The sequence below is a fragment of the Chrysochloris asiatica genome, unplaced genomic scaffold, assembly GCF_000296735.1.
Source record: "Chrysochloris asiatica unplaced genomic scaffold, ChrAsi1.0 scaffold00277, whole genome shotgun sequence".
Classification (NCBI taxonomy): Eukaryota; Metazoa; Chordata; class Mammalia; order Afrosoricida; family Chrysochloridae; genus Chrysochloris; species Chrysochloris asiatica.
In genome coordinates, this window is record NW_006408795.1 from 1,660,985 (window position 1) to 1,686,903 (window position 25,919).

Below are 25,919 nucleotides of genomic sequence, written 5' to 3' on the forward strand. Positions count from 1 at the left end.
GTAAGGTTTATTTTTATTTTATTCTTGAAATCTACTTGATTTCCTCTTCATTTGGAAGTGCTGTAACTACATTTCCCTTCTTTTTTATAGTGTTTTTGTTGTAAACTGGTATCTCTACTTCTCTCCAGTCTTGTTTGTTTTGGTTTGTTGTTGTTAAGTGCTATCGAGTCAGTTCCGACTCATAGAGACCCTTTATAGGGTTTCTGAGGAGCAGCTGGTGGGTTTGAACCATCGACCTGAGGCTAGCAGATCAGTGTTTATCCTATAGCACCATACCAGGACTTACTGCTGTATCTCAGTTGAGTTCTAGATGACATTGTCATGTTTGTTAATCTCAGATTGTTGTCTGCTGTTGTTGGTTCTCTGTCCAAAACACTCACTTTAGTATTTTTTGTAAGGTTGGTCTGGTTTTTACAAATTCTTAAGGTTTTTGTTGCTCTGGAAATGCCCTCATTTCTCCATCATATTTGATGGACAGTTTTGCTGGTTGTATGATTCTTGGTTTGCAGTTTTTTTTCTTCAAAGCTTTTCACCATGTCATTCGATTGCCTTCTTGCCTGCATTGTTTATGCTGAGAAATCAGCTTAGTCTTATTGGTTCTCCTTTGTAGAACTAATTTTTATTTTGTTTTTTGCTTTGTTTTTTCCTGAGCTATGCTCAGGATTCTTACCTTGCCTTAGATTTTGAAAAGTTTAACTGTAATTTTGATCTTGGTGATTTTCTTTTGGGGACTATTCTGATTGGAGTTCATTCAACTTCTTGAATGTATATCTTCTCATCTTTCATGATGTTAGGGAAGTTTTCTTCCAACAACTCTTGGACAATTTTTTCAACAGTCTCTTCCTGTTCTGGAAATCCAATTGCAAGTAAATTATTTCTCTTGATATTACCTCAAACACTTAAATATTGAGAGATTTGTCTTTAAGTTCATTAGTTCCATCTTCACTTGATTCATTTCTTCTACTTTTTTACTTTCAGTGTATTATCTATTTCTGAAGTCTTAACTATTAATCTGGCTTTCAAATTGCTGTTTTAGTATGGTTTTCTATTTTTTCTTATAGTGTTTTTTGAATTCTTCTAAAGTTTTATCTGTGTTTTCCTTGATTTTACATGTAGTTGTCTCGATCCTTCTTTAAGTACATTGAAGGTTCTTTTTAAATTCCTGATCAACTAGTTCTGATGCCATTTCTGGTATTATATTTTTTTACTCTGTTTTGATCACTTGTTTTGAGGCACTGTGTCTTGTTTCTATATTCAGAGAAATTGTGTTTTCTCTGAGACATGGTGTTGCCATCATATTTAAATTTATGCTTGTAGTGTTCTCAGGCACTCACCACCTGTCTCCTGATAGATGTGATAGAGACTGGATGTGTAACACAGTTCTCTGTTCACTGTTTGTGTATGTAGGATAGTTTAGGGCAGGTTCACTTTCCTCCAGAAACAGGGGCAGTATGCCTGGCATCCCACCCCAAGCAGAGCCAGAAACTATGCAAGAGAGGGTGACATTGGCCACTGGGCTAGCAAGGGCAGAGACTGGCCACACCCTTGGCTACCAGGATAGCATGGGAACAAGGAAAAACTGCAGTCCTGTTGCCAAACCACCAACCATGTCGTGTGCTTCTAGGGTACTGTGTCAGTGGCAGCCCAGAAATGATTAAGATGACTGCGTTGCTCTAGGCCAGCCAATAAATAGCCTGTCTGTTTTTCTTGTCTCTCACTGCTGCTTTTCAGCTTCCTCTTCAAGTCAGTACACAGTACACCTCTCTCTCCTAGTCTGACGATGTGGGCTCCATATCTTCCAGGTCCTTGTTGCAGAGTGTCTGCTCAGCTCATCTGCCAACTCTTCTATCTTGCCCCTGACGTCTCCATTATCTTTTAATTCCATTTTTTCCATGAATTTTTAAAGCTCTTCTTATAATAGTGCTAAGTGTAGCTAGGGTAGTAAGTGCATTGTAATTGTTATGCTATTACAGTATCTCATTTAAACCCAACAAAATTGATCTTATGACCAGTTAATAGACATGAAAAGTAAGATTCAGATAGATGAAATATGTAGGCTTCAATAATTACATTCTAAGGAGCTGAGATTTACATTCAAGGTTGTCTGATTTAAAAGCCTCATATTTTCTTTTTTTTTTTTTTAAGTTTTTATTGTGAATTGAGTGATAGTTTACACGAGAGAACATTGGTTTTACACTCATTGTTTCATTGCAGTGATTACAATCCTCTTCATGCATCATCATTCAACAGTATTTGCTTCTATTCCCTCTGTTTGTATATATTTGGGGGGGGTGATGGGGGGATGTACACCAAAATACTAAGGAATATATAATCATTTAAACAACCAAAGAGCACATTCTGCAAGCCTGCCTCCAGCAAACACCCTTTCTCTTTCCATGAGTCTAGAGTCCTCAGCTGCTCTATCTCTCCATGTCATCATCTCTGCCTCCATCTCTGATGTCGCTGCTTCTCTGGATAGTGCCCCACATTCTGCTTATCTTCTTCTCCCTTAATGGTCTTAGGGTCCTCTGTTCCTTGAATGTAAGATTACCTAATCCCCCCTTTATATTACAAAACGTCTACCTTTACAGTTGTGACAATCGCAGTTAGTCATGATAACAATTACTCATTATTGAATCATAAGACTCTTACCACATCTCCTTTCTCCAGGCTTATCTAGACAAGATGAAAACTATTCAGTAGGGATTCTACCTTTCTCTGAAAACTCTGAAACTAAACTCAAAACCTCTTATTTTCATTATACCATTTGCCTCTCTAGCTGGTTCTAATGAGTTTTGAATGTTATGTTCATGAAAGAAAATTTTCTGTCAGTGATTTAACCTTATTTCATAGACTCTGAAACATCACCCATTTAAAATGCACCATTATTTTATGTACCACTTCTGAAAAAGTTAAGCTTTGATTGTGTTTGTTTTATACTCACTGAAAGACATTTTAAACGCAAGATAGACATAGATTTTTTTCATGTCACTCACCTGCATACATAAAAGGAAAATCTAAGCAAAATAGTTAGGGCAATAACTAAATTACTATAAATATCAGGCCCAAAGCAGGTATGTAATGTCATGTGTTTTAAGTTTCATTCTGTTTTCAGAGACGTTAAAAAGAGAAAACTAAATGTCTGTCTTTTATGGATGGCTACTCTTTCAGGGGTGAGTTAAGTATTAATATTAGTTAAGATACAAATTCAGATTCTGTATCACAGACTCAAAAGTAACAGTAGCTTAAACAAGGCAAAAGGTTATTTCTCTGTAACAGACTTGAGCCTAAGTTATAAGTAGTCCAGGCTCCGAGGTACTGGGATCCAGGCTTTTCCTGTGGTTCTGCTGTGCTTCTTTCCATCTCCCAGTCAAAGGTCACTGGTCCGTTGTAGCCAAGAAGAATGGGGGATATACAAGTGAAAGGCATGCCCCTTCCTTTCCAGCCCACAACGTGCTCACATTGCCACACCAACCTCCAAGGGAAGCTTGGAAATACGTATGATCTTTATTTACACAGGACTTGTGCCCAGCTAAGCCTCTGGAGTACTAATATTAAAGGAAGAAGGAGGAAATGGATTTCGAGGTACAATTCGTAGTCTCAGCCACAGTAGTCTATATATAGCTTTGAATTTTTGCTGTTAACAAATATTTGTCATTTTGCAAAATTCTTTCACATCAAAAGATGAACCAGAAAATAGATTATCTATCTCAATAGGTTTGAGCTGGTGATACTTTATTCTGATAATCATATATAATTTAGATGTGTATTTCTGTCATTGCTGTAGTATTGAGGATTGGCTCTACAAAGCACTTAACTCAAAAGCATTTTTGTGACCTGATTAATTCTCACTAACAAATTTAATTGCATCTCCTTGTGGGGCTAAGTTATAAATACACCTCATGTCACTTACATGTTTTCTCCTATTAGGTGTCTGTGCTAAAGTATGCTATCTTATTTCTGGTTTTGTTTTTTGGTTTGTTTTCGTTTCATTTGTTTCTGCTTAATGTAATGTGGCTCTAAAGTGATGTTTTATTCTTCCAGTAAAAATTACACAACAGCTGGTAAGCAAGATTTGATATTTGATAGCTGTGTTTGAACAGAGAATATAGTAGGTAAAAAAAAAAAAGTAAAAGCTTGTCTCTGACACTGTGTAGTATTTTTATTCATGTCAACAGAGGAATATTCTGAATTACACTTTGTTTTACATTTGTCCTTTCAGTGTGTTTTTCTGTTTCCATTCATGGCACTTCATTCATTTTGCTATCCTAATAATAAAAGTTTTGTGAAAAGTATAATTAACATTAAAGATTTTCAGAACATTTAATTTTTCCAGAGTAACTTCCTTTAATAATAGAAGATCTTAATGTTTAGAAATGTTATGCAAATAGAAGTTTTCTAAATGAATATCACGGTAGATGAAACTATGGCTTTGAGTATGCTTAGCAGTTGTTTTCCAATTAAATTATTTCCCAGATAATCCCTGTCACTTAAATAGGAAGAGTAAATGGAAATGTTTGTTAATATAAGCCAATGATGTCATTTTTTTAAGTAAAACTCATTTCAAGATGTGAGTTTGTTTATTTTGCCTATTCTTGTTTTTTGTTTTTTTGTTTGTTTGGATAGTCAGGGAAGAAAATAAACAGCAACCCAAATCCTCTTGTTCAAATGTCAGTTGGACACAAGGCACAGGAAAGCAAGGTAAGGTACTGATGCTCTAACTAGTTTTCAGTTACTCATATTTTTCACTGTTGCCAGACTGAAGTGTGGAATGTCCAGTTGCAATTAGATGGTGTTGAAAAGTAGTGTGATGGTGTAGCTAGCAGTTGAGGCCTTTACTTTTCTTGTCTTTTTGTTATTGTTTTTTTTTTTAACTAGTTGCTTAATTTTCTAACAAATGCATTGGTCACTTTTAAAAACTTAAGATAAAAATTAATATATGAATATGCTTTAGCTTGGTTTCATAGGTAGATTCTGTGGTATAAATTTTTTTAAGTTTCTTTTGAAAGTTCTAGAAATGCTATATATATATATAATAATAACAAATCTAAATTATATTCCCACTTAAGAGCAGAGAATATTGCTACTATTTTAATATATTCATCATATGACAGAAAACATTTTTTGAAAATTATTTTGTTGAAGACCATTGTTTATTTGTAATTGTTGACAGTTAATTTTGGAGGCATCGTTGTATACAGCACTAGGATGGGCACCAGGGAACTAACAGAACTAAGGCCAAAGCAAGATAAGATTGTTAGCGTTTATCATTGCGGTATCTTTCCATCATTAATACAAGGGGACTTCAAAAAGTTCGTGGAAAAATGGAATTTAAAGATAATAGAATTTTTTTATGAACATTTTAAAGGCTCCCCTCCCTTGTATACATTACATTACATTAATTGTGTCTTGGAATTTAATTAGGGTTGCTATATACTTCCAAACACGTTATATTAAATAAGTCCTTTTCCACAGAAAATATCAGAGTTGACATTTGGGTATATCTTCCAGATTCGGTATAAAACCAATGAACCTGTGTGGGAAGAAAACTTCACTTTCTTCATTCACAATCCTAAGCGCCAGGACCTTGAAATTGAGGTATTTTATTTGTCATTTTAAACAGATTTATCTAAGTATAATTGGCATACAATAAAGTGGACATACGTACAATGTACAGTTTGATAAGTTATGGTCTATGTTATCCATTGGCCCCATCACTTGAAAATCAAGATATCAAATCTATACATCACTCCCAAAGTTCTTTGTCTCCTTTGTAATTCATAGCTCCTCCAGGTAAACACAGATCTGTTTTCTGCCATTATACAAATTGTTCACATTTTCTAGAATTTTATATAAATAGAATTATACACTGTGTATTCTTTTTCCTCTATATTCTTTCGTTCATAGTAGGTATTATGAGATTCATTCATGTTGTTGAATATATCCATAGTGTGTTCTTTTTTAGTGTTGAGTAGTATGTTGTTGTTGTTAAGTGCCATTGAGTTGGTTCCTACTCGTAGCGACCCTGTATAGAATTTCCAAAGAGCTACTTGCAGTTCAAACCAACTTTTCAGTCCAACACATTGACCCGCAGTGCCACACCGGACTCCACTGAGTAGTATTGTTGTTGTTAAGTGCCATCGAGTTGGTTACAACTCATAGTGACCCTTTATAGGGTTTCTGAGGAGCGACTGGTGAGCTTGAACCTCTGGCCTTATAGTTCAAACCGACCTTGCAATCTAGCACATTAACCCACAGCACCACACCTGGACTAATAGTGTATAAATATATGAGAGTTGTTTATCCACTCACTGTTTGATGAAAGTTTGTGATGTTTCCAGTTTAAGGATATTATAAATCTGCTATGAACATTCATATAAAAGTCTTTGTGTAAATAAACACTTCATTCCTCTTGGGTAAATTTCAAGAGTAGATTTCACTATATCATACGGTAATATATTTATTATATGTGTAACTTTTTAATAAATGGCCAATTTTTTCCCCAAAGTGGTCATAACATTTTATAAGAGTTATCAGTTTTTCCATATCTTGCCAACACTTGATATGGTGAGACTTTGTCATTTTTAACTTAGTAGGAATGTAGCAATATCTCATGGTAGTTTCAGTGTGATAGCTAATGAAGTGGAACATGTTTTCATTTTTTATTGTTAATTTTCCAGTCATGTAATTTTCATAGTGAAATGTCTGTTCAGTATCTTTGCCCATTTTAAAACTAAATTTTCTTTTTATTATTTATTTGTGGTTGTTGTTAACAATGTATACAGCAAAACCTACAGATTGTTTGCCTTCATAATACTGATAAGGAATTTTAATATATTCTATATTTAAATACTTTTAGGGTATTTTCTATCTGTAGATATTTTCTCTTAATCAATGGCTTGATTTTTAAATTTTTCATAATAGTGTCGTTTGAAAAGCAGATTTTTTTTTTAAGGAGCTAAAGTCCAGTTTATTGACCTTTTTCTCTTCAGTTCATGCTGTCTGTGGCCTCTTTAAGAATATTTGCTCAGAGTAAACCCCCTTCCAAGACTAAGACTCAATGGGAATACACACTCTGATGGGTGACCACGTTCGCCACCGACAAGGGGAAATGAGGGAAAAACAGCTGTAAGGCTGCGAGCTAAGCCCTACAATGGTCAGTAGACTCTTGTGAACCCAGGTGGAGACCTGGTTGACAAGCAGTGTGGCAAGAACTTGGGACTCTTGGTCCCAGAGTCAGTGACATAGCCACAGAGGACTGGAGTGGAGATTGAAGTATCCAGTGGATAAGAAGAGAGGGCATATCCACAAGAGCACCCACACTTGCAAATAATACCCATTTGACCTAGCTTCAATGACTGGATGATCAGAGCACAACTAGAAGAAGAAAGAAGAGGAAACAGAGTAACCTGATACAATTTGATGAACTTGACCTACACCTATGGATGCAGTAACTCAAAAGAGGGAACAAATCTTTACAGAAAGGATCATTCCCACCCCCACCATAGACAGAGTATACAGTGATGGGCAACTTGGACATTGGCTATCCAAAATGCGGGGGAGGGGGGGCTACAAAGGCAAGAAGTGACTGGCTTTCAAGAGGGAACCTAGATCCAGAGGGCGTGGAGGAAGGTAGAATCTCCAGTGAGTACTATCCAATCTGTCTGGGCAGGGCTGATGAAAGGAGATGCGGCTAGGTCTCTTGTGATACAATAGTGAATAATTGTTACCAGGACTGATTGTGAAGGTTGTAAATGTAAAAGTGAGCATTTTGTGGCAAGGAGGGGAGTGATTGACTTTGCAGGCTGGGAGCGGAGATCCCTGGAACCATGAAGGGAGAAGAGCGGAGAGCGGAATCCTCCCCAGAGAGGCAGCGATCCCCGAGATGGAGGCAGCGATGATGATGTGGAGAGATGGAGCATTTGGGGACTCAGGACTCAGGGAGGGAAAGGGGCTGTGTGCTGACGACCGGGGTGGGGAAAGCAGGCTTATAGGATGTACCATGCATGGAGGGTATTGTAACCATGGCAGTGAAACAATATACTATAGGATGAATGTAAAACTGATGTTCTCCCACATAAACTGTCACATAATTCACAATAAAACTTAAAAAAAAAAAAATTTGCCGATTTGAAGATACTAAGATTTTCTTTGATGTTCTCTTCCAGAAGTTCTAAACGCTTACTCTTACATTTACATCTATGGTCCATACTGAGTTAGTTCTCTTCTCTAGGATAAAATAAAGATTGCAGTTCTTATATATGACTGCTTGTACAATTGTTTACCACTTTTTAGCAAAAAGATTATTCCTTCTCCCATTGAGTTGCCATGGTAACTTTGTCAGAAATCAGTTGGCCCATCTGTGGGGGTCTATTTCTAGAATTACTATTCTGTGTCATTGTTGTGTATGTCTGTCTTTATGCTAATACCACACTGTCCTTACTACTGATACTTTTTGATTGTTTTTAAATCAAGTAGTGGAAGTACTTCATCTCTGTTATATTTTTTCAATTCTTTAGGTGACCTAAGTCCTTTGCATTCCACGTAATTTTTTCTGTATTGGTTTGTCAGTCTCTCTACAAAATACCTGCTGGGTTTTTAATGGGGATTATGCTGAAAATATAGATGAATTTGGAGAGAATTGACATCTTAACGATATCAGATCTTTGAGTGCATAAAAACCATATCATTCTATTTACTTAGAAGTTCCTTCATTTCTCTTAGCAGTATTTTATAGTTCTCAGTAATTGTACAGGTCCTGTGTAACTTTGTCAAAATTATCTCCAAATATTTCATACTTTTTGATGCTAAAATAGTTTATGAATCTTGGGTTTAAAAAATAGCTTTTAAGATTCTTATAAACACTGTTGTAGTTATTTCATTCTAAAGATGCTTTTGTTAATGAAGGAGATAATCAAAACCTGAGCTTTTCATGGGTCGTTAGTTATGTGACCTTTTTTGTATAGACTGTGAAACCTCCAGAGATACTCCTTTATTTGATGAAACTATTTTGTATTACAGCCATTTAAGATGGATAATTCTTGTTACAGAGGTAATAAGAAGGTTAATGTTTAGGAAAAAGCAATAAACGCATTTTAAATTAAGCTTGTTCATTTAAAACAAATATTATAAGTTTCCAAAACAACCATGCCAATTTTGAATAGGGAAGGCTTAAAAGACATTGGTAAATGATTTTTCTCCATAAATAAATGTCACCAGTATAAGCTGTATATATCACTACTACTGTTTATTGCCACCATTTCGTGGGATTTAGAAAACAAAAAACTGTCTTTTTTAAATCTTTAGATTTGTATAGACTACTGGACTCCTGGTGTGTTGCTAAAGGAACTGCATTGAATTTCAAACCACACAGTCGGCAGTTGAAACCCACCAACTGCTCGTCAGAAACCCTAGACAGGGTCTCTATGAGTCAGAACCGACTCGATGACACCTGACAGCACTGTCTCTTAGTACAGGGTTCTATTCATTCACAAAACATGATGTTTTTTGCTTCGCTTGTTATTGTATAAGGAAGAAATAAGAGATATATATCATATAAGGAGTCTTTGCTTGTTACCGTGTTTTATATCTTTCTAAAGAGGTTTTGTGCTGTGCTAATAATCTGAGAAGCTGGGTTATATGAAGAAAAATGTGACATCAGGATTGGAGGAGGACTCATTAACAACCTGCGATATGCAGATGATACAGCCTTGCTTGCTTGAAAGTGAAGAGGACTTAAAATATTTGCTGATGAAGATCAAAGAGCACAGCCTTCAATATGGGTTGCATCTCAATGTAAAGAAAACAAAAATCCTCACCACTGGACCAATAAACAACATTCTTATCAACAGAGAAAAGATTGAAGTTGTCAGGGACTTCATTTTTCTTGGATCAACTATCAACACTCGTGGAAGCAGCAGTGAAGAAATCAAACAGAGTATTGCATTAGGCAAATCTGCTGCACAAAACCTTTTTAAAGTGTTGAAGAGCAAAGATTTCAGCTTGAGAAGTAAGGTGCGCCTAAACCAAGCCATGGTATTTTCAATAACCTCATATACATGCGAAAGTTAGACAGTGAATGAGGAAGACCATGGAAGAATTGGTGCTTTTGAGTTACGGTGTTGGAGGAGAATATTGAAAGTGCTGTGGGCTGCCAAAAGAACCAATAGATCCATTTTGGAAGAAGTGCAGCCAGAGTGCTCCTTGGAGGCCAGGATAGCCAAACTTCATCTATCATACTTTGGATGTATTGTCAGGAGGGACCAGTCACTGGAGAAGGACATCGTGTTTGGTAAGGTGGAGGGTCAGAGAAAAAGAGGAAGACCCCCGATGAGATGGATTGGCCAAGTGGCAGCATCGATGGACTCAAGTGTGGCAACAGTAGTGAGGTTGGCCCAGGATTGGGCAGTGTTTCGTTCTACTGTGCATAAGGTTGCTATGAGTCGGTACCAACTCGATGGCACCTAACAACAACAACAACAATCATTTATGGAAATACTGCTTCAAAGAATATGACATATTTTTGAAAGACAAATTTTGTTATTCTTTCTGCATCTTCTGTAAGTTTCAGCCTTATAACTAAGTATTTTTTCTGTCCTGATTTTCACAGGTCAAGGATGAACAGCATCAGTGTTCCCTGGGGAATTTGAAGATTCCTCTGAGTCAGCTGCTCGCAAGTGATGATATGACTATGAACCAACGATTCCAACTTAGTAATTCAGGTCCAAACAGCACTATAAAAATGAAGATTGCCCTCAAGGTATTTATAGTCTGTTGTGATGAAAACAGTAGTGGATGGGGAAGAAATGGGCTACAAATAGTATGTGTTGGTAGTGATTCAGAAATTGAAGTATCTTCATGTTCACAGGTAGCAGGTGATTTTATTAAAATGATGGCAGTAGTGTTACAGGTTTCCAGGAAAGTTATTTTGAGTGGAAAATACTGCTGAATGTTATGAGAGCTCAGATGAAAGATGATTTAAGACTTGGTAAAAACATACAATATGATAAGTCACCAACTATTACTATTAGGGCTCCAGTTAATACACACATACATTAATACCAGACAGGACGTGTTTTTGCAATCAGTGGATGGTTGCAGACAAGTTCTCTCGATAATACACTTGCCTTAGTGTCATTCGGGGGCCTCTAAAAAATGGGTAATACTTTCTGTGCCAAGATGCTCTGGTAGAATAGTGGTTACAAGTCAGGCTGCAAATCTCACAGTCAGCAGTTTGAAACTACCAGCAGTGCCGTGGGAGAAAGATGAAACTTTCCTGTTCCCATAAAGAGTTATAGCCTCGGAAACCCTATGCAGGGTTACTGTGAGTCGGAACCAACTCCATGACACACGACCACCATGTTTTGTGCCACGGGGAAACAATTTTTTTAAACAAAACTCAAGTGGACATTTTCCGAAATCACTGAAGTATTGCAGCAAGTTTACAGGAATGCAGCTCCACATAAAACAGCAGCATTTAGATGGTTCAGGTGTAAGGAAGGCTGAAAAGACTGCCAAATTGGTCCAAGAGAAGGAATGCTGGCAACCTCCATGAATGAAGAAACTCTGGCTGAAGTCCAGACACTGGTGAATAGAATTATGATTGATGCAGTAGCTGCTGAAGTTGGTATCTCACATGCTTCAGTATTTTCAATTTTAAGTGAACTTCTTGGCCTCTGCAACCTCGCCTCTTGGTGAGAGTCAGAAGTGTGGCATAAAGATCAGCTAGCTCAAGGAGTTGATCTTTCTATTTGTCTTTTAAGCAAGATTGAAGCTAATGAAGACTTTTATGGAATTAATCCTAACCTGGAACGAGTCTTGAACTTTAACCAATAGGATCTCTGGATCAAGGTCCAGTTCAGACAGTAGCTTCCAAGAGCATCTTCTGGGCTAGTTAAATTCAAGGTAGAGAGGTCAGGTCAGAAGATTATCGGATTCCAAAGGGGTGACCTTGATAGATTTTCTCAAAGGATACAGGATAACCACTGGGGTTTGTTACCAAGTTTTTAAGAAAATTGAAAACTGCGTTGGTGAGAAAACAGGCCAGGAAAGTTGCATCGAGGAAGTGTTTCCCATCACAATACACGTACTCATTCTCAGGTAATAGGGTTCTAGGAAAATTTTGTTGGGATACCTTATCCTGTCCACCTTACGGCCTTGATCTTGCTTCCTTAGGCTTCTTTTTATTCTCAAAAGTCAACAAACATTGTCCCCAAAACTCAAACCTAATTTGAGTCCCTTGAAGTTGACAAAATTGCCATTTTGACATGATGTAAACTAAGAGAGCAGAATTGTGGGGAGAAAAGTTAGAGAAATGGAAACACTACCTTCAGAAGTCTCAAGACCTATAATCAACCATCTGAGATCAAAAGGGCAGCATTTCCCCAAAGACAAAGCTTAGAAGGCAGGCAGGCAGGCAGGCAGACAGGAGGAATGGAAATGGAAAACACAGGGTAGGCGTGGGATGTGTGGGGTTCCTTTGCAGGATTGCAATGACACAAAATTATATGAATGGTTGGATAGAAAACTAAATTTGCTCTGTTAACCTTTATTCCATTCACCAAAAAAATAAAAAAAGAAAGAAAACGAAGTGTCTAGACCTACATAGAAGGCATGTCAAGAAACAATAGCTTCACATTTTGGTAGTTTTGTTTAAAAATGGTTTCTGTGATTTTGTAGCAATACTTTATGACTTGCCTTTCTGTAACAAAAATTGTATCTCCAGATTGCTCTTGAGCCGGGCCCAGATTTATTCATTTGTGCTTTCACATGAGTCTGGCCAACCTTTTAAAATCATTTGGCACAGAAAAGATTGCTATCTCTGTCACAGAATTTTCAGAAAAGCATGTTTCCATTCAGGAAAGCATGTTTGATAAAAATTCTACAAGATAGTAGAATTTATAGTAAGAAAAGTTCCTTTTTTCCAAAATAGACCATGATTAATTTTTTTAAATACCTAAGAAAATGTTGAACACACAACTGTCAAACAAAATGTTGTGAAGTGCGTCGGTTCTGACTCATGGAGACCCTGTATAGGGTTTCCAAGGAGCAGCTGGTGGGTTTGAACGTTGACCTTGTGATTTACAGTCCAGTGCTGATCCTACAGTACCACACCAGGATAATACTAAAACTCACCAGAAAAATTCAAATTAATAATTGTGATTTTCAGTGGTACTTTTATCAATTAAATTTTTCTCTATGTATGTAGTGGCTCTGTTTTTCTCCAATAAAACTTCTATTTGAAAAAAATTTTTGAAAGGGAAGCCCACCCTTTACAAATTGTGATAGTCTTTAAAGAAAACAATGAAATGGTCTTAACACCTTATTAAGAAATGGAATATTTCTATAGCCTTTCCAGAAAGGCCTGCAATATTTCTAAACCATAAATCATAGGACTCCTAGAATCAGAATTCCTTTTAATGGAAATCTGACTTTTGATAATAATAAGAAAATGTATAGAAATTGTGAACATAATGTTATTTATTGGAACATTATTTTATAAATGCCCCAAAAATTTTCAAACCATGCAAATCATCTAAAAAGTGGAGTTGTGTACCACAGACTCGGCTCAGTGGAATGTGTAGATTAAAAATAACTATTAACAATCCTGGTGTGGTGCTGTAAAGATAAGCACTGGACTGCTAACCGCTAGGTTGGTGGTTCAAACCCACCAATCACTCCTCCGAAACTTTATACAGGATCACTGAATCAACTCAACAGCACTTAACAACAACATTAACACTGAGTGAAGAAAATAGTTCACAGGCTTTAGTAGTCCAAAAGATGTATGAGCTATTTGACTCTACAACTTCTGTTCCTACATTAATTATGAGACTCTTGAGGAATATTCTTGCTGGATGACAGATAGTCTTGATTTTCATCATATCTCAAAGGGGTTCCTGATGGAAGATCACTTTTGTGGATAGAAGATTCTAGTCTTCTGACTAAAATAAACAATTGAGGTAACAACAAAATGTCCACCAATTATGTAACTAACTATACACAAATGGCAGAAACCAGGCTATACAGGAATTGTTTTGTATTACAGAAGTGATATTTTGATTATTCAAACTTTTTCTTTTTCTAAATGTCCATAATAACATATTATGTCTTAGTTACCTGCTGCTGCTGTAACAGAAATACGACCAGTGGCTGGCTTATGATACATAACATCATTATCTCAGAGTTTAGGAGGCGGCTTCCTTAATGTCTACTCTCTTTCCACCTCTGTTCTTTGGCATGGCATCTATCTTCTCTGTATGTGCTTGCTTGTTTAATCTGCTCTTTTATTTATATTTTAAGAGCTATTGAGTTATGACACTCCAAACTAAGGAGCTCTGGTAGCGTAGTGGTTACGAATCAGGCTGCGAACCTCAAGGTGAGCAGTTCAAAACTGCCATCCATTCCGCAGGAGAAAAATAAGGCTTTCTGCTCCCATAAAGATTTATAGCCTCCAAAACCCTGTACAGGGTCGCTATGAGTTGGATCTGACTCTGCGTCACAACACCAAGCAACCAGCTAATGCCTCATTAACAAAACAGGAACCCCATTTCCAAATGGGATTAAAACCACAGGTATCAGGATTAGGATTTACAACAGATTTTGGGGGCCACAGAGTTCAGTCCATAATGTTACCTTAATTAAATAGATGAACACATAGATTGAATTTTTAAAGAGCAGTTTTCTGTCAAATCTTAATGGAACGGTTTGAGTATCAGGATGTTGCCAGTATCACTAATGATAATTTTTTGTTGTTCATTTCTACCTCTAGGTACTTTCCCTTGAAAAGCAAGAAAGTTCTCCAGGTCATCAACATTCAGCTCAAGTGAAAAGACCCTCAGTTTCCAAAGAAGGGAGAAAAACATCTGTCAAATCTCAAATTTCTGTATCTCCAGCCACTGAGGGCGTTAAAACAGTTCCATCCACACCAATAATTGATGGTAGAAATAAGACTGATATGGGAGAGAAAGACCAGCTGCCTAATGCCAGCCCTCAGTGGCCACGTGATCTCAACAGAAGCTCTTCCAGCCTCCAGGCCTCCAATTCTGCCTATTCCCCAAGCCACATTTCAGTCAAGGAGCCCACACCAAGCATCGCCTCAGATATATCATTGCCAATCGCCACACAGGAACTTCGGCAAAGATTGCGACAGCTTGAAAAGTAAATCAGATACTATTTTTAAAAACAAAATTAGTGTATGCATCTATTTAAACAAGGAAGGAAAAGTAATCTCAAATTAACTTGAGATTTTAGGGTTGTAGTGAAGTTTTCCTCACCCCATCTTTGACTTTCAATAATAAAAGTTGTCATATTCTGTTGTTATATGCCATCAAGTAGATTTCAAATAATTGTGGCCACATGTGACAGAGGAGAAGTTTCCCGTGAGGTTTTCTTGGCTGTAATCTTGACAGGAGCAGATTGCCAAGTCTTTTTCCCACATAGCCATGGGTGGGTTAGAACCACCAACCTTTGACAGTAGCTGAGTGCTTAACTAATGTACCACCAGTATCCTTTGCCATATTCTAGTACCTAATATTTAACTAATTTAAAGGTTACAAAACAATTAGGGTAATTGTTGTTGTTAAGTGCCGTCCGTGGAGTTTCTTCCTACTCATAGCGACCCTGCCTGAGCTTTCTGAGGAGCGGCTGGTGTATTTGAACTGCTGACCTTGAGATGATTCTTGTATAGCCACCACACCAGGACTCTGCATTTGATTAATAGGTCGCATAAATAGGACAGGAGTTAGGGTCAGAGTTGTGAAGGTACTGTATACCTAACCTCTATTAGGAAACTAAATCTGAAGGGTTGACAAGGAAAATTTTTGTGATAGTTTGACTTTTGATGTATAAGAAGGAATAGGTCTTGTTCTTTTATGTTTGGTCAGCATTCCTTTGCTACAACCCAGTTGCTTTTTGTTTGGCCTGCGATGTGTGTGTTGAGTTCTTATTTAAGGCCCGTGATTCATAGATGTGTTTGTTAATGGTTTTCTTGAGCCAAGGAGGAAAAAATAGGCTGCCGTTATCACAGGGCTTCAGATGTTAACTTTTTCCTCTAAGTGGAAAGAATAAAGCTGACCTTTCAAACAGTTCTTCGTATTTGTTGTTATAAGAGGTGTGTTTAGTAATACAAATATAGTAAAAGAAATAGAGGCAAAGGTGAAAACATGTTTATGCTTAGAGTTAGAAAAAGCATAAACGGCTTAGAGAGCCTTTCAGCGGCATCTCATTCCTGCCACCAACGTGAGTCCATAAGACCTGTCTTTCAGTACAGCTCTTTGAGGGGTTTTTTCCTTCATACTGCCTCAAATCCATTATTTGGGGGTGGGGTGGGGGCGGAGTTCCACCTACAGTCTCTCTTGCTCCACAAGAAAATAGAATTTCCAACAGGTAATTCCTTAGGAGCTCCATTTGAGGAGCAACCCTAAAGACCTTGAGAAATACTGAGCCAGAGTCATCATTAGTTCGCCAGTCTTAGAAGTTCCTGCTCCGACCATGAGCCAGTAAAACCCAAGTGAAAGGAGACTGATGTCAAACTAATTCACCCACTGCCAGCAAGTCAAGTCCAACTCACAGCTCCCTGCAGGACGGAGTGGAACTGCTCCGTAGGGCTTCCAAGGTTCTAAATCATTGCAGAAGAAAAGAGCCTCATCTTTCCCCCATGGAGTAGCCGGTGGTGTTTGAACTGCTGACCTTAGCAGATAGTTGAAAATGAAACAAGTGATTTATACAAGATTTTTGAGACAGGACATGCTAGATTTAGATAGTTACAGGCTAGATATTGCTTGGCAATGACAGCAGAGTTGATTGATTGATGCTTTCAATAAGGAAACCTGCGTGTCTCATTTGTACGTGAAAAACTGTCAGTCATGAATAATTAAGTAATACTGAACCCTCAGTGAAATATGTGCTCAAGTGGTTGATTTAAGATCAACTTTCAAATGACATTTAAGCATTTGAACTGGTCATTTTTATTCCAGACATTATCCTTTGAGTCCAAATGAATGAAAATTGTTTTACTTGTGCATATTATATAAATGAATCTGAAAGAGAGCTGACTATTCTATACTTTGTGTCCCCAGTGGAACAACATTGGGACAGTCTCCACTTGGACAAATCCAGCTGACAATACGTCACAGTTCTCAAAGAAACAAGCTTATTGTGGTTGTGCATTCCTGCAGGTAAGTCTAATGTGTCCTCATAGTGTAAGCGCCACAATCCCTTCTCTCCTTTTTTCTGAGGGCAAAAACTAAATGCTTCAATGGAAACATTCACTTCTAGCATTAGCATAAAAGATATACTTACATTTCATTAAACTTAGTATCCATTGTTATTAAGTCCTGCCAAAGTCGATTTCAACTTATAGCAACCCTGTGTCTGAGGAGCATCTGGTGGGTTTGAACCATTGACTTTGCAGTTAGCAGCTCAAGGCTTAACCTACAGCACCCTACCAGGATGCCATGGCCTGTACAGGTGGTACTAATAAATCAGTACTTAGTAAACTTACCAGTTCTGTAAGTATCATATGGAATACAAAAAAGTACTCTTTCTCAATGAGTATGTACTAAAGGCATAAAATTGATATATTTTGTACACATGATAATGCTTTTATATTTGGGAGGTTGGATTTATTGTGTTTAGGTTGTTGTTGTTAAGTACCATCGAGTCGATTTGACCCATAGCGACCTTGTATAGGGTTTTCAAGGAGTAGCTGGTGAGCTTGAGCTGCTGCCCTTGCAATTCAAACAGCTTTGCAGTCTGGTGCATTAGCCCACAGTGCCACACCAGGACTCCTGTGTTTAGGGAAGGAGGTGTAATTCTAAGGAAAGACTATCACTCTTGTTTATTTACATTAGCTTGTGGTTCCCTCCCTCACAAAAGATATATGCAAACTGAAGAAGGAATTGTGCTTTGTTAATATGCCTGTGTTGAGGTTTTTAAACATACAGAAGTATGTATTAAAAAGCATCAAGGTGTTGGAGAAGGAAGTATAGAAAATGTTCACCTTTGTCAAAAAAGACATCAGCATCTCAGACAAGTGAGAAGATCAAGCTGAACAGGAAAACTTAAAACACTAGGATGAATCACTCCAATTATTAGAAAGAAAAACTAAATACAACAATGATAAAAATGATTTTAAGGAAAGAACCTATAATTCCATACCCTACAGATGTGTAAGTTCTGTGCTGTCTAGTCGATTGCAACTCATAGTGACTGACTCCAAGTCCCTATGTAGAACTGCACTAAAGGGATTCCAAGGGTTTCCACATTGCTCTATCGTTCTCCTGTGGACTAGCTGGTGCGTTCAAACAGATGACCTTTCAGTTAGCAGCTGAACACTTCAACAGTGTGCCACCAGAGTTCCTTACCAGCAGAACAAAACAGAACCATGATGTGTACATGTATGTAACACCATCTGTTCCTTCTCTATAAACTTGTATTTTCTACTACTCTAATTCTACCGTGCAGTTTATTCCTTTTTTTATTTCTTAACCTTGTTTCATAAACATTTTCTGTTGGACGCAGAATCATTTTAATTGCTTTGTAATATTGAAATTGCTATTCTGCAGCTTACGTCACCATTTCCTATTGTTGGATCTTTAGATTGCCTCATACGTGAAACACAATAATGAACATAGTATATTGTTATTCTGATAGGAGGGAGTTTCAACCATTTCATGGAAAAATGGAATTGAAATATAATAGAACATTTTCACGAACTTTTTGCAGTGCCCTCATGTCAAAGTACCTTTTTGGATTAAATTCCTTGGATTGTTGTTGTCTAGTGCTGTCGAGTCGGTTCCAACCCATAGCGACCCTGTACAGGGTTTCCGAGGCTGTGTTATCAATTCAAAGGTTCCAAAAACAGTCTCTAGGCTCATGATGTATGCTGCTATTCATCTTTCAAAAACAAGAGTATATCCAGTGTGTTTACATACATTGGCCCTCCAAGTGTATGGAGGCATCGTCCCATCAGTCAGGAAAACCTTTCACTGTGTACAGTGTGCTAATTTAGTACAACTTGTTCCAGCTGTTGTCAGTTGCCATCAAGTCAATTCCAACTCATGGCAAGCCCATAGGTGTAGATTAGAACTATTCCATAGGACTTTCAAGAAAGGCTGTGACCTTTAGCAGGCAGATTGCCAGGCCTGTCTTCTGAGGTGCCTATGGGGAGCTTTGAATTGCCAACTATTATTCAAAAGGTTTGTAATTCACATCGATCCTTTTGCTTCCAAAAGGTCACAGCCATTGGTATACCTATATTCATATGTGTATATATGGATATATACACACATGCTCTTGTTTATTTAAATTTAAATTTGGATACAAGAAGCACATAGGGATGTTCAGCTTTTGTTAAAAGGTGAAAGTATAATGCACCTTTTAAATCTGGAGGCCTGAAAAGATAAATCAGAATCTGAATCAAAGTTAATGACTCACATTAGATATTTTGCAAATTGGTCAACTATCTGGCTAAAAAGCTGCCATTGATTCTAATTATTGTAAAATTTTTTGTTGTTTTAAAACAATTTAAAAATGCAAATACCTTTTTTTTAGTAAACCCAGGTACTTGGTACACAAAGTATAATGAGGTGTATTTGGATGGCACATTTGGCCCATTATTTGTACAAAATTTATAACCTGGACTGTAGTATATGAATTTAAACGGTAACGGTACATCAGTGGTTCGTGTGTATGTGTTTTAAGTTCTTGGAAGAACACAATACTTTTATATTAGAAATGTGCATTTTTAAGGGTGGTGTTCTTCCCTTCTAATAGGTTCTTTGAGGTTTTTTAAATTATTATTACTGATACATGATTATGGTTAGAAGGCCTTTCCCCCCCTAGCTTTTCCCCACAAAGAATCTCTTGACAAATAACAGCTTAAATCTGTTGATACCTTTTGTGGTGGTGTATGTTCTTGCTTACAGTATGCTGTTATGTGGATTCCATTTAGTGACTCTAGGATTTTGCATGTCAGTGATATTTTACCATATAAGGTTCCATCATCTATGTTAGCTTCTTGGTGTGATAGCAGCCCTTTGCCACAGAATCCTTTCATGATTTACTCCTGCAAATTCGTTTTAAACTAAAGTAAAACTGCAAAACTGGTTGGTTTAACACCAAAATTACTATGTATCACTTTATTATGGGTATACCTTTTGTGGTTTGAAATTAAGGAAAAAGGCAGTATGTGAAACTAGTCAGACCTGAGATTTGACTTTTTCTATTGAGTGTGCAGAAGACTGACCATGCACCAGAGATTGTGGATCTGAGGGCCAAGGGACCTCTGTGCTATGATGTTCCTAATGTTAGAGATTTGGTAGTTTAAAGATCTCTACTCATGTTTTGCTTGACTCCCATTTTAGCCTTAAAATGTATGGCTGTTAACCATGCTTTTGGATAGTAACAGCTGCAGTCACATTGGGCCCCAATTTTCCACCCAGGGCAACCAAAGGCAGGCTTTTCAGTGCATTATGAAAGCACATAAGGTCATAAATGTTCCCTGTGTGTTTGAAGCCAAGTTTCGTTCTGCAGATCTGGTGTGTGTTTTTCTGTTGTCTCCCATTTTCTATGGAATCTCTGCATGTGTATCTTCAAGGTTGTCCCTGGCTCCATGAGCCCAAGCTGATATTTGTGGCTTAGCAGTGAGTGTATCCAGCACACCCAATATGTACATAACATGGTACAGTGAAATATAAAGTTCATTTTAAAGTAAAAAAAAAAAAAGGTCACAGCCATTGAAAACTTGATGTGCGGTTGTACTGTGACACACGTAGTGTGGCCATGACTTAGAATCAGTTCAGGGATGGCTGGTGTGGTTTGAAGTATAAAATGAAATGACAGTATTTCTTTAATTGGTTTTTTTTTTATTAATAATGATAGTGTGGATTTATGCAAAAAAATTTAATGTAACTTATCTGTCTCATAGTAGTTAAAAGCATACTATAAATGTTGGAGCTTATAAAAAGCCATTGGAAGCACAGGAAAAGAAAACTCAGTGAAGTTGAGAAATCTAACTAAACATAGAATAAATTCAGTAAAGATGTGTTGAACACCATATATGTTCTTGGTCGTGGTGGTGGTGGTGGTTATGTGCCATGGAGTCGGTTTCAATTCATAGGACCCTGTACCGGGTTTCCGAGGCTGTAAATCTTTATGGGAGCAGAAAGCCTCATCTTTCTCCCGCGGAACATCTGGTAGTTTCAAACTGCTAATCTTGAGGTTAGCAGCCTAATTCATAACCACTACACTAATAGAGCTCTTATGTTCTTGCTACTAGGGAGATACAGAAACAAGACTGTTTTATAGGAGTCTGACTAAATAATTCCATAACTAGACATCCAAGTCAGTTACTGTAAAAAAAAAATGATACCAACCATCCCTCCCTCAGCTGGGTTCAAGAATTCATTGCAGTGGTCACACACAACTCAGACACCACACTCACAGTTATGGGGTTCACTAGGGAAGATAACAGGTTACAATTCAGGGTCAGAAATGTTCAGGGCCCAGTTGATCCCGTCAGGGCAGTCTCTCCTCTGCCATCCCCACTGGCAGGCCTCTCTAGGGCCCTTGGGCCTGGCCTTTGCTCTGCTCAGGCAATGTTACAAGCTCTTTTAGGGCTGCTGAGAAATGTCCACAGGACCCACCACTCCACCAGAAGCATCAGCCTGAAAGCACGCTGCTCTAGCTCCCCCAATTAAGTGCCTGAAGGCATCCCACTGTGCAAGAAAGCCTTCTGCCCAAAGTCACTCAGCTTTCCTGCTCTGGAGGCTGGGAAGGCCGCCACTCTGTGCCCTGCTTTTGCTCCTGTGGTTCAGCAGCTTCTGCCCCTCTGCCACTCCTCCTGTATCACAGCTTTCTGTCCCTGAATCGAGGCGGTTCAGTACACAGAGCTGTTTGTCTAGAGCCTAAGGAGGTGCTCCACTCCTGGTCTTGGTCATTGATAGTGACATCCCCTTTCCTACTTCTGAGACAGCTTGTTTTATACCTACAGCAGAGTTCCAAGTTTTTACTATCACAGTTAACACTTTAAAGCATTCACAACTGAGTCATGTCATCCTATCAGCATCTTCTCCTACCTTCTCTTACCCAGACCTAGCAGTGGGAGTTAAGAGCCCTATGAAGTTATTCACTGCACTGCAGTCAGTAAGTGAATAATTTTAAATGGTTGCCGATAATCAAAATTAGACTGTGTTGAATTCATCCAAGTTGTCATAGGAAGAAAATAGTGTGAACATCATAAAGCAGGTAGATCCTCATCTGAGAAGGACTTAAGATAGCTGAGGGAAGAAAGGGTCAAGGATGAGAGTAAGTGGCTTGAGAAAAGTCCTGAAGAGGAATGAGTGTGCTCCCTTCAGGCCAGTAAGGATCCCAGTCTCTAGGCAAAGGGCTCACACAGGAGTCTGTCTCACGGAGCGCTTGCTTATTTGGCTTTAAGTTCAACTCATGTTTCCTTACTCAGTGAAAACATGGAAGCACTTCGGAATAAAGTAAAAGAGAAAGGATTGAGAGAGAGCCATGAGTAGCAGTATTTTTTTTTTATCCCTACATATCCCTCTGGTAGCGTAGTGGTTACGAATCGGGCTGCGAACCTTAAGGTCAGCAGTTCGAAACTACCAGCCACTCCGCGGGAGAAAGATGAGGCTTTCTACTCCCGTAAAGATTTACACCCTCGGAAACCCTGTACAGGGTCGCTATGGGTCGGACCCGACTCGATGGCACTTAACAACAACAACAATCCCTCTGTATCATCCTCTAAGGAGCTCTTGTAGCGTAGTGGTTATGAATCGGGCTACAAACCTTAAGGTCAGCAGTTCAAAACTACCAGCTGTTCCGTGGGAGAAAAATGAGGCTTTCTGCTCCTATAAAGATTTACAGCCTTAGAAATGCTGTACAGGGTTGCTATGAGTTGGAACCGACTCCACGGCACCTAACAACAACATATCGTCTTTATACCTTTTTTGCTTTTCAATTTGTTATTATTTTTGAGTGCCATCAATTTGGTTCCGAGGAACAGCTGGTAGGTTTGAACCACCAAACCGAGCAGTTAGCAGTCCAGTGCTTATCCTATAGCACCACACCAGGACTCTCTTTTCATTTTGGGTATACATAAAATTGAGTGAATTTTAATGTGATGCTAATTCTGATTCCCCTGAATCCTAATATCTAGTATTCTCTTGTTTGTTATAAGAAATCTTATTGCCTTTTCTGAAGATGGCTCTGATCCCTATGTCCGAATGTATTTATTACCAGACAAGAGGAGGTCAGGAAGAAGAAAAACCCATGTTTCAAAGAAAACATTAAATCCAGTGTTTGATCAAAGGTATGATATTCTACTCAAGTCAAGAGATGCTGACTGTCTGAATTCACAAATTAAGAAAGACGTGACTAATAATATCTTTGGATGACTGAAACATTTACAACAGTGCTGTGTGGGAAAGTATGTTGTTGTTGTTATTGTTAGATGCCATTGAGTCATTTCTGATTCATGGCAACTCCGTACACAACAGAACAAAACACTGCGTCATCTGGTGCCATCCGTACCTTCTGTGTGTGAGCCCAGTGTTGTAACCACTATGTCAGTCCGTTTTGTTGGGAGTCTTCAAGCATGATGTCCTTTTCCAGTGACTGGTTCATCCTGGTAAAACATGCTCAAAGAACATGAGACAGAGTCTCACCATCCATACTTCTAAGGACTATTCTGGCTGTATGCCTTCCAAGACAGATTTGCTCATTCATCTGGCAATCCATGGGATAGTCAGCATTCTTTACCAATACCATAATTCCAAATAATTATTTATCAGTCTTCCTTATTTATTGTCCAGCTTTTGCATGCATATGAGGCGATTGAAAATACCATGGCTTAGACCAGGTTCACTCTAGTCTTCAAAGTGACACCTTTGCTTTTTAACACTTTAAAGAGGTCTTTTGCAGCAGATTTTCCCAATGCATTACGACATTCTTTGATTTCTTGACTGATGATTCTATGAGCATTGATTGTGAATTCAATTAAAATGAAATCCTTGACAACTTCAATCTTTTTTCTGTTTATCATGATGCTGTTTATTTGTTCGCTTTATGTTGAAGTATACTCTATACTGAAGACTGTAGTGTTTGTTCTTCATCAGCAAGTGCTTCAAGTCCTCTTCACTTGAAGCAAGCAAGGCTGTGCCATCTGGATATCAGAGGATACTAATGAGTCTTCCTCTAATCCTGATGTCACATGCTTCTTCATATAATACAGCTTTTTGGATTGTTTGCTCAGTTTACAGAATGAATAAAGGTAAAGAGTCCAACCCTGCACATCTTTCCTGATTTTATACCACACAGTAGCTCCTTTTTCTGTTCAAACAGCTGCCTCTTTGTCTATGTACAAGTTCTGCATGAGCACGATTAGGTGTTCTGGCATTCCCATCCTTCACAATGTTATCTATAATTTGTTACAACCCACACTGTTAAATGCCGTCCATAATCAATAAAACACATGTAAACATCTTTCTTGTATTGTCGACTTTCAGCCAAGATCCATCTGATGTCAGCAGTGCTCTCTCATTCCACATCCTCTTCTGAACCTGACTTCAACTTTTGGCAGTTCCCTGTGGATGTACTGTTACAACCAGCTTTGAATTATCTTAAGTCAAATTTTACAAGCATGTGATATTAATGATATTGTTAAATAATTTCTACACTCTGTTGGGTCACCTATCTTTGGGATAAGGACAATATTGATCTTTTCTAATCAGTTGGCCAGGTCTTCCAATTTGTTGTTATAGATTTGTGATCCCTTCAGCTTGTTGAAGCATTTCAATTTATATTCCATCAATTCCTGGAGCCTTGTTTTTCGCTAATCCCTTCAGTGCCATCAGTTCTTGATCATCTGCTACCACATAAAATGATTAAATGTCTAACGGTTCTTTTTGATACAGTGATTCTGTGTATTCCTCCTATCTTCTTTTGATGTTTCTTGTGTCCAATATGTTGCTCATAGTGCTGTTGTTAGGTGGTGTTGAGTTAGTTCCAACTCACAGCAGCCTTTTATGGAGAACAGAACAAAACACTGCCCAGTCCTGTACCATCCTCACAGTTGTTGTTACGGTTGAGCCCATTGCTACTGCCACTGTATCAATCCATCCTGTTGGAGGACTTCCTCTTTTTGTTGACTAACCATTTACCAAGTATAGTGTCCTTCTCCAGGGACTGATCCCTCTAAACAACAAAATATGTCCAGAAAACATATCCTAAAGAGCATTCTGGCGGTACATCTTCCTAGACAGATTTGTTTGTTCTCCTGACAGTCCATGGTACTTGCAAAATTCTTTGCCAAAACCATAATTCAAATTGATTATTCTACATTGTTCTTTTATTAATTGTTCAACTTTCACATGCATATGAGGTGAGTGAAAATATCATGGCTTGGGGCAGGTGCACCTTAATCCTGAAGTGACAGCTTTGCTCCTGAAGCTTTAAAGAGGTCTTTTGCAGAAGATTTGCCTAATGCAATACATTGTCTGATTTCTTTACTGCTGCTTCCATGAGTGTTAATTGTGTATCTTGCCCAGAGGATCATTACATATTGCATCTCAAGACTTGAAAAATGCTGAGTGTGCTCTGCCATTTTGGTTTTCTAACTCCAGGTCTTTGCACATTTCATTATAATACATTACTTTGTCTTCTCAAACTGCCTTTTGAAATCACTTCATCTTTCTTCTCTTCCACTTCAGCAATTGTACATTCAAAGCAAGTGTCAAGAGTCTTTTCTTATATCCATTGTGGTCTTTTCTTCCTTTCCTGTCTTTTTAATGACCTCTTGTTTTCTTCATGTGTGGTGTCCACAGCTTATCTGGTCTTCAGTAATTAATAGTGTTCCATGTGTCAAATCTATTCTTGAGATAGTCTTGAAGTTTAAGTGGAAAAAATTC

At 38.0% G+C, this 25,919-nt stretch overlaps 1 protein-coding gene across 1 annotated transcript in view; it reads left to right on the top strand.

The window, feature by feature from the left end:
- The window catches only part of ESYT2 (extended synaptotagmin-like protein 2), a 167,456-nt gene that overhangs the window by 111,951 nt on the left and 29,586 nt on the right, over window positions 1-25,919 (top strand). Inside the window, exons 14-19 of the mRNA XM_006874434.1 lie at window positions 4,627-4,701; window positions 5,512-5,598; window positions 10,610-10,759; window positions 14,771-15,159; window positions 17,079-17,177; window positions 23,192-23,323. Coding sequence (XP_006874496.1) covers window positions 4,627-4,701; window positions 5,512-5,598; window positions 10,610-10,759; window positions 14,771-15,159; window positions 17,079-17,177; window positions 23,192-23,323 — 932 coding nt within the window. The remainder of the gene's footprint in view (window positions 1-4,626; window positions 4,702-5,511; window positions 5,599-10,609; window positions 10,760-14,770; window positions 15,160-17,078; window positions 17,178-23,191; window positions 23,324-25,919) is intronic.